This window comes from Ailuropoda melanoleuca, chromosome 5, assembly GCF_002007445.2.
Source record: "Ailuropoda melanoleuca isolate Jingjing chromosome 5, ASM200744v2, whole genome shotgun sequence".
In the NCBI taxonomy this organism is placed as follows: domain Eukaryota; kingdom Metazoa; phylum Chordata; class Mammalia; order Carnivora; family Ursidae; genus Ailuropoda; species Ailuropoda melanoleuca.
In genome coordinates this window covers 33,591,949-33,604,233 of record NC_048222.1, presented here as the reverse complement: position 1 = coordinate 33,604,233, position 12,285 = coordinate 33,591,949, and the positions used below count along the sequence as shown (strand labels likewise).

Below are 12,285 nucleotides of genomic sequence, written 5' to 3'. Positions count from 1 at the left end.
TGTCCTGAGTATGGGGGGCGGTAATGTGGGGTGGGAATAGGGAAGAAGTAGAAGAGGGGGAGACAGATTCAGGACAGAGGGAGGAAGTGTCCACCCTGAGGTTGTGAAGGTGCAACAGTTAGAGCAACAGGCTCTTTTCTTCTCCCTCCCTTTGCCCACAAGCAGCTCTGAGCTGCGATCCAGAGAGCCCACTTTGGTTCTGATGTGGAGGGCAAAGAGGTCTCTTAGAAATCCCCTTCACTTTGCCAGCAACCTGCGGTGTTCTTGCCATCTTTAAGTAAGGCAATTTCAATAAAATAAAGACAAACCATCTAAGTCCTGGTTAATCAGGACTCTCCTCGAACTCTACGTCTTAGAAGAAGTCTAAGCAATTTTTTTAAGCCAATATAAAGTGTTGTAAAAAAAAAAAAAGTATACCTGATTTTCAGGTTGTGCTGTGGGGTCATTGAAAATTCAATCCAGTCTACTGTCTTGAACGACCATGACCCCAGGCACATAAAACTCAATCTGCTGAGATTAAATTACGTTTATCATCATCAACAAACATGTATTGAGTGTATCCTAGGTGCGAGAAAGGACACAGAGACTTAGATGGCCTGTTCTTATTTTAATGGGCTTACAGTCTAGTGGGGGAGGCTGAACGCATGTATGAGGATCACGTATTTCCCACTCTCCAAGGCAACTACTTCACATCTCTTCCCCTTTCTTCAAATGTCCCATTCCCTCAGCTGGTGACCTGCATCCCCTTAGGCGATGATGTTTCTTATTTCACTCTGAGCATAGATACGATTAGAAGAAAACAACCCCATCTTCCCCCAACCAACCTTCCGGTCTCTGCATCCATAGGTTTCCTAGGCTTCCCCCATCATAAGGAATGGGCTGCCCTCCTTCTAACAACCAGTACACATGGATAAATCTAAATCAGCACTGGTCGTAAAATTATTGTAATGAGTAACAGGGATGGGAATAAAAATGAGGAGGAGCCAGAATGCTCCGTGGCCATAATATAGAAGATACAAATCAGAAGGGCTCAAAGGTAAAGCCTAAAATGTAGGGTTATATTTTCACTTAAGGAATCATGTTAGAAAATGTGAAGACTAAAAATGGAATACGTAATTTTCAAATCAATACAGAAATATAAAAACACATTTTTAAAAAGCAGGAAAGAAGGGGAATAAAAGGCCCCCAAAAAAGTATGGCTCATGAAAACCACAAAAGAAAATGGTAGAATAAGTCAAAACATAGGAGTAATCACAGTAAAATGATTAATTTGCCTGTTAAAATACAGAGACCTTCAGACTAGATATTAAAAATTCCAGCTATTTGTTGTTTACAAGAGATAAATCTGAAACGTAATGACACAGAAAGGTTGAAATAAAAGGAATAGAAAAATACATACCAGGTATACTAAAATTAAGTATTTCTAATCATTAAAAGACTAGTAAGAGAATGGAGAGGCAAGGCTCAGAGTGGGGAAAGAAATTTACAACCACACAATCAACAAATTACATCCAGAATATGCAAAAAGCTCCTGTAAATCAATATTTTTAAAAGACAGACAACTCAAGAGAAATAGAGCCAAGAACGTACCAGCAAGTCACTAAAGCAGTGAATCAACATGTGAAGGTGTTCAAGTCCATTAGCATTCAGAGAAATAAAAATTAAAACCGAAGTGAGATGGCAACCAGAATGGCTAACATTTAAGAGACTAATGATGCCCTGTGTTGTGAGGATGTAGTGAAATAGGGTATCTCATTCTTCTGCTGGATGTGTTCTTGGAACAGCACTTTGGAAACCAGATGGATGTGATCGACTAAAATGGAAAGTACGCAAACCCTATAACCTAGCAATTCCACTCCTAATAGAAAGGCATATCTGTGTGCTCCAAGAATCTTGTATAAGAATGTTCCCTGATGAATTATTTGTAGTGGCTCCAATTGGAAGCAATCCTGATTTCCACCAGTACAATACAATGGAACCAACACTGTAAAGGAAAATGAGTAGACTACATACAACATGGGTGAATCTCAAAATACCACATTGAGAAAAAGAAGCCAGACACCAAAATGAGAACATACTGTATGGTTCCATTTACATGAAGTTCAAAAACAGGCAAAATTGAACTATGTTAATAAGGAGTATTACTTAGATGGTAAAAGTACAGTAAGAAAGAAACCGTTTGTATAAAAGTCAGAATTGTGGTTACCTTGAGGGAATGGGGAGTTGTGATGGAGAAGGGACATGCATGAGTCTTTGGGGGAGCTGGAAATATTCTATGTCTATTTGAAGAGACTTACTAAATTGTATGTTTATGTTTTATACATTTTTCTGTATATTTCATATTTCTTAAAAGTAGTTTATGTTTTTTAAAGATTTATCACGCAAATAGTACAGGTAAAGTCCCTTTCCTTATCTTCCTTGAAGTCTCTCAGTTGACCATTTCTTCTTTCTTGATACATTACAATACTCAAAGCCCGGTCCTTAGCTTGTTTTCTTTCTCTACACTTTCTTCTAGATGATGCTCTCATCTGTTATCTTGACTTCAAATGCCATCTATATGCTGACAAATTCCAACTCTTTTTCTCTAACCCTGACCTCTCTCTCCTGAGCTCCAGACCTGTAAATCCAACTGCCTTTTTTTACCTTCCTTCATTCTCTTATCCAACAAATATTTATTGATCACGTAGTATGTTCTAGGTTCTGCCCTGCATTCTGGGAATAAGGCAGTGATGTAATTAGGCAAAGTCCCTGCTTTTAGGGAACTTCAGTGTTAGACAACTCCATTTGGGTGCCTATTAGGCATCTCAAAAGTTACATGATCAGAACAGAACTAATTTCTGGCCCCAGCCAATAAAACTCCTTCCTCCTGTAGCCCTTCTCCTCTGTAAATAGTCCTATTCTCTACCCAGTTGTTTAAGTCAAAGCTGGGAGTGATTCTTGACCCTCTCATCTTTCGCCATTAGCATTCAGCTGGTAGTATCTGTACAATATATGCAAAATCTAACCACTTCTCAGAATCTCGAGTAGAAAACTCCAATTTCAGATACTTCTGCAATTATTCTAACACACAGTATACAAGACATCTTTTTATTCCTTTAAACCTCAGATACAGAGGTGAGTTTACCATATTTCTTTATCATTTCTCATGAATTTAGCCCCCCCCCTTTTTTTTGAGAGACAGAGAGAGAGAGAGAGAGAGAGAGAGAAAGAGAGCAAGCAGAGGGTAGTGGCAGAGGGGGAGGGAGAAAGAGAATCTTAAGCAGGCTCCATGCTCAGCATGGAGCCCAATGTGGGCCTCAATCTCACAACCCTGAGATCATGACCTGAGCTGAAATCAAGAGTCAGATGCTTAACCAGCTGAGCCACCCAGGTGCCCAGAGTTTAGGCCCCTTTTATATTTATTTTTCCCCATTCAGTCCTGATCTCCACTTCCAGTCTCCTTCCCTCCGAGAGCATCTATTTAAATGTTTGATCTACGTCCTTGTGAAATACACATGTATTACTTTGTAGATCTCACTTTATTTTTTTAGGCTGTACACTCAACACTTAAGTTTTTAAAATCTATACATGATGCCATATGGATCATTTCTTCCAAGTGCCACATTATATTCCATGATAGGCATCTAAAACATTTAATTCATCTAGTCCCCCATGGCAGACTCCTAGGTTACTTTCAATTTCCTACTACTACAAACAACATTATGATCGATATCTTTGTACATGTCTACAGACACGTTTGCGAATTTCTCTGACACATATACTCAGGAGTGGGAGTCTGCTTCAGAAAGTATTACACACTCGTTATGACTAAGTGCCGCCAGCTTGTACCCCAGAAGGGTGAGCAATAATATTCCATTGTGTTCATTCACTACGTCTTAAGATTCTTAGGCGTTTGTAGTGGATGTTGCAATGTACCACCAGTTCCTTCTTCAGGACCCAGGCACACACTCCCTCAGCTGTCTGGAATATTGGTTGAGGGCTCATCACATTGTCCCTCCCAAGGTATTACCCTGGCAGAAGAGAGCCTGCCTCAACCAAGGTCGTGCCCTGGGGAAGGGGAACCCCCAAGTAACCCAACCTACAATGGTTACCTTCAGCTCCACATACAATATTGCCATAAACATTATTATACATGTCCATTTGTGGACTTTTTCCAGAAATGTTCTGGGATGTGTCTACCTAGAATACTTAATTTCGGTAAGTTTTGCCCAGTTGCTTTCTAGGAAGTCTGTACTGATTTAATCTCCAGCAGCCAGGCTCCCACCTCCACACAACACTTATCATCTACCTTTCTCCACATATGACTTTAAGAAAAACTTGCAAAAATAAATAAGGATTAAAAGAAAAATCAGATTCCTGGTCAACTCCAATTTACCAAAATACCCCCAAAGCTTATGCTTTGCTGTTTTTGTTAAGGGGAAGAAAAATCACTGGAACAGAATTACCAATATAGATCCTACTATAAAGAAGTCAAATAACCATAAAATACCATATATCTGATTTTTCCCACTTAGGTAATGTATATTGCTTCTTTAACATGTAAAAATTTTAAGAAGAGTTTGAGTCTGGTACATATATTTATACGATTTATCACTGACACGTGAAAACTAATTGCTAAGGAATAATTTTCTCTAGAAAATGTTTGCCAGTGTGATGTACGTAGATTTTACTGGGCACAGAGGGAAAAATGAACACTCCATCAATTTTCAATTGTCCTAATGGAAAAGATGAGAATACTCAAATTTGGTTAATTCTCCAGTCACTTATTTGGGGGCTTGAAATCTTCATGAGACTTGCACTCAGAGGAAGTAGCAAATAAAATGTCATGTTTTCACGGAGGAGGGGGCGTGGGGAGAGACACTGAAAATAAGCAACTCATTTATACAGGGGACAATTTACAGACCACTGGGAGTTGGCCGCTGTTGTGCTCTGGGCCGCAAGTAGATTGCTAGTTGGTTTGGGTTTGGGTTTGTTTGGGGTTTGGGTTTTGTTGGCTGTTTCTTTTCAGCAGCTCTGCTGTCTGGGGTTTTTTTTTTTTCCCCTCCCTTAAGTTTGGCTCACTGATTACAAACAAACAAACAAATATTCTTGTTTAAAAGGAAAATGCAATGAAATGTGTCCCATGCTTTTTCTGTAAATTGACTTACTCTAGCAAAGCAATTAAGTAGACGTTTATCAAAGTCATCTGTCACTCTGCCTCCATATTGAACTTCTCCAATCATGTACCGAACTGTACTCCATGATACACCCTTTATTAAAAATACAAAAGATTATTCATTGTCAATCCAAACAAGTAATTCTAAACATTTCAGGTCTTTCCCTGGAGGAAACGTCTCAAAAAGGAAGCATGAGCTAGATCACATTTAAAATGACTCGTAATCTTCTGTTAGAAACTCTTCTGCTATTACATGACTGAAACTGCCAGGGTTTGGTCACCAAGAAAAACCTACAATATTAAATATCAAGTGCATATATTACTCATTGATTATTTAAAATGGGGGGGAGGACTATTTTTTCATTCTGTGATTGTAATCATCTATAATACTCATTATAGTTATGCTAAGCTGTTAGAAAAGAAAAAGGTCATGTTTAGTGAAGAAAGGAAAAAAAATCAAATAATCAACTGTTTAATATGCTTTCTTAGTAATATATTGTCTGAATCAGTATGAGAACAACCAGAAAATTATTCATTCACAGCATTTTTCTACAATGCAATCCTTTGCTGTCTCATTCTGTGAGCTATAACTAATCAAAGTATTTATTAATTTCCATAGCAATCTTATCCTAGCAATACATTACAGATATTAATAGTTTTGGTTTTTTTTACTTAATACATTTGGGGTAGGAAAAGTAAGAATGCTTGATTTTTTTTTTATTTACTTTCTTTTGGCTGAATTTTGCTTCACTAGCTCCACTGCCTTTCAAAGCAACTATTTCAAGGTTAACTATTATTTGTATATACAAAATGATAAACAAGAATGAAATATGAACCCATACGATGTAATTTTTCATCAAACTGTCATACTCAATTTCATATCCTTTTGTAACTTCAAGGAAAAATAACAGTTTGATTCTAGATCCTCCAGTGGCCCACATAAAAATTCATCATGACTTACCGTCATCATGCTGACACTCCAGTATCTATAATGAGCTTCACGATCTACTATGAGAAGGAAGAGAAGTGGGGACAGTAGGAAACTGGAAGTTACTGAGTTCTTATTGCGCAACATATCCTGGGCCTTCACCAACGTTAACTCACTTATTCCTCACAGAAACCAAGGCCGTTTTGTAGATGAGGAAACAGGCTCTGAGAGCTCATAAACTTGCTCCAGGTTATAGAAAAAAACGGATTTCCAACCCATTCTAACACATGTGGAGGGACAACTGGGTTGTATTCTTAGCTCTGTGACCTGGAGGAAGTCCTTTATTCTCTCTTGTCTCATCAGTAAAATGGGGATGGATGACAGTGATGCCTTTTGAGCCTCCCTCACAGAGCTGTGAAGGCACAGGTGTGACCCTCCATGCACGAGCACTTTGAGAACTGTGAAATGCTGGACAAGGATCATTGACCTTTAGTAGAAATTATTGCCATCTATTTGCGTAAGTTTAAACATCTGTTAAGACGTGACTAAAGGTGAGAAAGAACCCTTGTGTGGGCATTTTCCCTTCTGAAGAGGCATCAGTGAGATGCGGGAAATGTGATTTAAGGTGCACCTTCTCTTGAAGTGCACTGGGGCACTTAGGTGCGATATGAGGAAGGTTGTGGAGTTTCTGCACACACCAAGTTGCCTCATTTACGGTCTGTCTCTGCTGTGTGTGCACAGGACAGAGACCGGGGGGGAACACAAGTGTGAGATTGGGATCCGAATGCACTCCTATGGGCAGTAGGGGTATGAGGGGAAATGGCTGGACTGGTTACAATGGATTAGAATGAGCAGTCCCTTTTTGGGGAGGTAGGGGGAACCTCAGCAGGTTCAACTGTGTATTATAGACAGAAAACGTCTGTAGAAACTTGATTTGAGGACAACAATAAACATGGGGGAAAAATAACAATTTCACTCACTTTTTTAATATCGCATTCATCGAGGTGATTCTGAATGAACTGGACACTGGCTGCAAAGTCAGCAGAATTGAATTCATAGGGAATATTCCATCCTAAGGGACCAAATTTGCGTCTCTCCTTAACAACACCAAAGAAAATAAGTGAGATTTTGAAACTGAATGCAGCTGATTTCCCTTATTATTATTAAAACATAAAGTACAGGAAAATTAAGGCATGATATAGAGACAAGTTGATGTCATAAAAGAACAGTATACAATTTGGGGTATATTAACCATTAGAAATACTATTTCATGGCTCTATTGCCAGATGATTTACAAGAACAAATCCTCAGGTGCCTGGGTGGCTCAGTTGGTTAAGTGTCTGTTTTCTGCTCAGGTCATAATCCCAGGGTCCTGGGATCAAGGTCCGAGCCCCTCCCCTGTTTGTGTGCACATGTGCAAGCTCTCTCTCTTGCAAAAGTAAATAAAAATTTTTTTTTTTTTAAAAAAAGAACAAATCTTCAAATATTTGCCAAATTGGAGTTCTTGGGCTTTAAAAGAAGTCTGGGTTTCCATTGCCAATTCCAAAAAATGCAGTAGGTGCTCAGTAAATGTCTATTGAATGAATTAATTTATTTTAAGTCGTACTCTTAAAATTTTCAAATGTTAAATATAAGGGTTTAAATTTTTGTTTTTCCAGTTGAATAACTTAAGAACTCAAGAGCATTTAGACCCCCTGCTAGTTTTACTTTGCAATCTTGCAATTTCACACTTTGAAAACCCCAAATCTCTATTATGAAACATAATACATCCTTCTTAAAACTTTCACATTGCCCTCATTTGTTCTCTCCTATGGAACAGTGGCTAACTGTTTTGAATTGCCAAATGGCCCATAAGCAATCCAAATGGGCTCTGATCAAATGATTCAATTGCCTCGATATTTTGTAGACCATGTTAGAACCAGTACTTCCAGGCTCTGAGCACCTAGCAAACCACATAGATTAACTCAAATATCACTATACCATCAGTTTTCTCTGCCTCCGCGTACAACCAGTCTCTAGGGAGGTCCAATTATTTCTTTGGGTTAGCTCCTCGCCCTTTGACCCTAGTGGCTGAGGTGAGAATCCATGGGGAGAAGAGAATCCCAAAACATCTATAGAAAGGTATAATTCTACTTCTCTACCTCTAAATATATACTAACTTTTCTTTCTCTCTTCTGCCTTCCCTAACACACACACACACACACACACACACACACACACACACGTTTTCACAAGTCATTCCAGTACTTCTTACTACAGCTGCTCCATGCTTTAGATCCTAATAAATACCACCATTTAAAGGAATCTAAATGAATTTTAGTTTAGACAAGTTCATGGACAGGTCAGAGAAAAAAAATTCAGAAAGCAAGAAGGTTTAATTACTGATTTTCAGAATGTGCTTTTAAAATATTAAGTAAACCATGAAAATTAATCTGGGTAATTTGGGTCCAGATATCCCAACCCTGGGAGATCGGACTGTTAAATAGAAATTCACCCAAGTAAATCTTAAAGATCTCCATGGCTTTATTGAACAATTGATGAGTCAGACAGTATCCCATTAGGAAATAGGAAGGAGCCCCAAAGAGCTACAGAAAACGAAAGGTTTTTAAAGGCAGAGAAGGGATGGCACGAGGAAGTCATAAATAAGAAAAAAGGATTATTTTGGGCAAAGTCACCTTCTTTGGGGGGTGAAAAGGGGCCTATTAGGGGATTACCTTACTAGTGCTAACCAGGAAATTTCAGACTAACTAGTTAAAATTATATTCCTGGAGAAGGCTGAAATTGCAGTTAGGTTATGTATTGGTTTCAGTTTGGCAATGTGGACTTAGCACAAGTAACTCCATTCTGGGTCTGTTGTCTCCTTTTTAACAAGACTGAGAGCAAACAAACAACACTTAAAAATGTAAACTACAAACATTGTTTCTAGACTGGTACTTCTTTAGGTTAGGTTGTCAGATATTAGGCATTTGTACGGTGTGACTCCCATCCTCATCCCCTAGCTAATTAGATAGAAGGTGGACAGCCAGCCCAAGAAAGGCCAACCAGATTCCTCCTCCCAGGAATTTGAACTTAGGGTTCAGAATTGCTATCTAGAATTTATCCTAGTTAGAGCTTAAACTAGGGAGACTTATAAACTTGGGAGCTGTGAAGCACCATCTTCCACCTTGAACATAGAGAAGGCAAGAAGGAGCAGAGGTGCCTTGACAGATGGACAGACTTGTGGTATCATCCCTGGTGCATGAGGGAGAACCCTGGCTCTTAAAGGTGTCAGCTTCTCTTGACATCTTTCTGCTTCCTGGTCTCAGCATTATTCATGTTACTGTAATGTGTTTTTTTTTAATTGCTTCATGTTGAAATATTTGGTCCTGTAACCAGATTTTGAACCTTGACAGTAAGAAACATGTCTCCCAGTTTTGTCTCCCCTTTTGCCCCTTTTTGGGGAAAGGATTATGATTACATAATAAACACCAGGTTGATTATTGATTATTATCAGAATGAAAGGCACTCTCCTCCCCCTCTTGGGGGTAATTTCTGAGGCTGAGTCAGAAATTCAAGAGAATTTCTTTAGTGGATCCCAGAAACATTAAGGGGAGCCTCCCCCGGGTCATTTTGAAACAACAGTGAGCTGGGAGACTCTGTGTGATATTAATGTGAAAATGTATTCAGCTAAACCTTGAGTCTCTGGAATCTCTTCCATCTTGAAGCCTTCAAAAAGAAGAAAGCTAACCATGTATTGGTGAAATGAAAATGTTTTCCCATTTTTTTTTTAAAAAGAGAATCAACTCTTAAAAAGCTTTACCTATTTTGACTTAATTTTTTAAATTTACTGTTCGATTAGACAGGAGACTGAATGAAAAATAATTCTTCCTTTCCAATTACTAAAACTGCTTAAATTGGCTCTATGGAAACACTTCCATTTACATGCACTGAGCCATTGCAATTCCGTTGCTCCTTAAAATATGATCTTTGAAAATTGCTATAATGCTGAGATTTGTTGCACTTTATGCTATTTACTATCAGATTTAACTTAAAGCATTTAATTTTTAGGTTGATTCACTAAAGTCATAGACTGCTCAGCTTACTCAGGAAAAAAAAAAACAAACAAAAAAAAACACCAAAATCTTGGAGGGTGAATTTTCTTCCACAAATGAAGTCATTTCATTTTCTTTCTTTTTTCTTTTTTTCTTTCTTTTTTTTCTTTCTTTTTTTTTTTAACTCACTGATCTAAGTGACAATAAAGAAAGAACCCTGAATGATCACCTTGGAATACTATCAGAATAAACTTAAACCATTGGGAAAAGAACTAAGAACTCATTTGGAAGCTCAAAAGCAGGGGGCTTGGCTAGAATTTGTAATATTTGGAATACCGAATCTTTTCAGTCCAATTAGTGTTTTTGAAACTATGGGATGAGTCTTATGTGAGACAATGGAAAAATATTAAAATCAATGTATTTTCAAGAAGTTTCAATCCAGTTGAGAAAATAAGACTTAGAAACAAGGAAAGGACAATGTGATGGTGACTATAATTGTCAAATTTTAACAAATGATAAGCCTGAAGAAGACATTCAATCAGAGGCTTCTGGGAAGAATGAAACTAAAGCTGGTCTTTGAAAAAGAAGGAGAAAAGACTTCCGGGCTTGGCAAAGGCCATGAGCAAAGACAGAACACCACGCTCCTGATTCATCTAGCAGGAGGCTGCAGGTAAGTGGTTCTACTGCAGCAGAGACTGACCTTGGGTAAGTACCTGGAACTACATGCTCACATAATGATTCAGGGGTGGAACAAAGACAGATTTGAATGTCAGGATAAAGAGATAAAACCTGATTCAACAGAAAGGAGTTAGTATTCATTATGAAGTTGGAGAGTGGTGATTTTTAGGAAGACTACTCTACTCTTTACTGAATTTGACCAATATGGTTCCTTCTTTTGTATTCCAAAGAATCTACAAAACACAGAACTACTAGTGAAATATGGAAAACTTGGAATCCTCCTTTGGATGCTGAAGACAAGTTGCTCAACGGAGTGATCATTTTAATGATATCAAAGTCATTTCCAATTTTATGTGAGATTTTACCTCAGCCCAATGAGCCCACCTCCCACAGCCCAACACAGAATCACTTCAGTTGCATCTGCAAAACAAGGCTCTCTTTGGAGCATCGCATCCTGTTTATTTAATTACTGGAACTAACATAAAAGGAAAAATGCAAGTCATACTACACAACATAAGGGAAACTTTAAAAGGTAAAAATAATGAACAGAAATGGCCAGAACCCCTGGAAAAAACCATCAAGCAAAATGTATAAGATCTTTTCTTTAAACCTGTATCATATTATTGTAATTATTCTGAAAACATTTAAACTAAGAACTCTGTAATCATGCCTTCCCAAAGCAAGACCTTCACATGCACTATTAAACTTGAAGGTAATGTTTGTCAAGGCTCAAACTTGAGAAAGAAAACAAGATGTAAGAGAAGAAAACACTTTTTGGAAAGAAAAACTGCTGGTAGTGGAATTCTCTGGGTCGTGTTAGATATGGCCATTTTTATTTAATATCTAATTATTTTTAAGGGCCAGGATAAAATATCCAAGTCTGCAACTGCCACTGCAAGCCCGGAGAGCTCCTAATCAATGACTTTAGCAAAAAACCTCATAGACTTGTGCATAAGCCATTAGAAAAGTCCCAAAAAGTGGGCCTCAATGTCGTCAAGCCAACGTGATGAGGAGAAAAATTCCAAACCATGGAAAGGACATAAAAGTGATGCGCAACTAATGAATCATCGAACTTTACATCAAAAACCAGGGATGTACTGTATGGTAACTAACATAATAAAAAAAATATTAAAAAAATAAAAAATAGGGGTGCCTGGGTGGCTCAGCGGTTAAGCGTCTGCCTTCGGCTCAGGGCATGATCCCAGCGTTCTGGGATCGAGCCCCACATCAGGCTCCTCCGCTATGAGCCTGCTTCTTCCTCTCCCACTCCCCCTGCTTGTGTTCCCTCTCTCGCTGGCTGTCTCTATCTCTGTCGAATAAATAAATAAAATCTTTAAAAAAAACATAAAAATAAAAATAAAAAATAAAATAAACACCAAAAAAAAAAAAAAAAAAAAACACCAAAAAAAAAAAAAAAAAAGAACATAAACAATGTTTCCATGGACTGGACAAGGTCACATAAACAGTAAAAAAAAAAAAAAAAAAAAAGTGAT

At 38.1% G+C, this 12,285-nt stretch overlaps 1 protein-coding gene across 1 annotated transcript in view; it reads right to left on the bottom strand.

Moving 5' to 3' along the window:
• The window catches only part of DNAH8 (dynein axonemal heavy chain 8), a 332,098-nt gene that overhangs the window by 55,631 nt on the left and 264,182 nt on the right, over window positions 1–12,285 (bottom strand). Inside the window, exons 82-83 of the mRNA XM_034660654.1 lie at window positions 7,064–7,180; window positions 5,148–5,249 (exon numbers count right to left, since the gene is read on the bottom strand). Of these exons, the coding sequence (XP_034516545.1) occupies window positions 5,148–5,249; window positions 7,064–7,180 (219 nt within the window). The remainder of the gene's footprint in view (window positions 1–5,147; window positions 5,250–7,063; window positions 7,181–12,285) is intronic.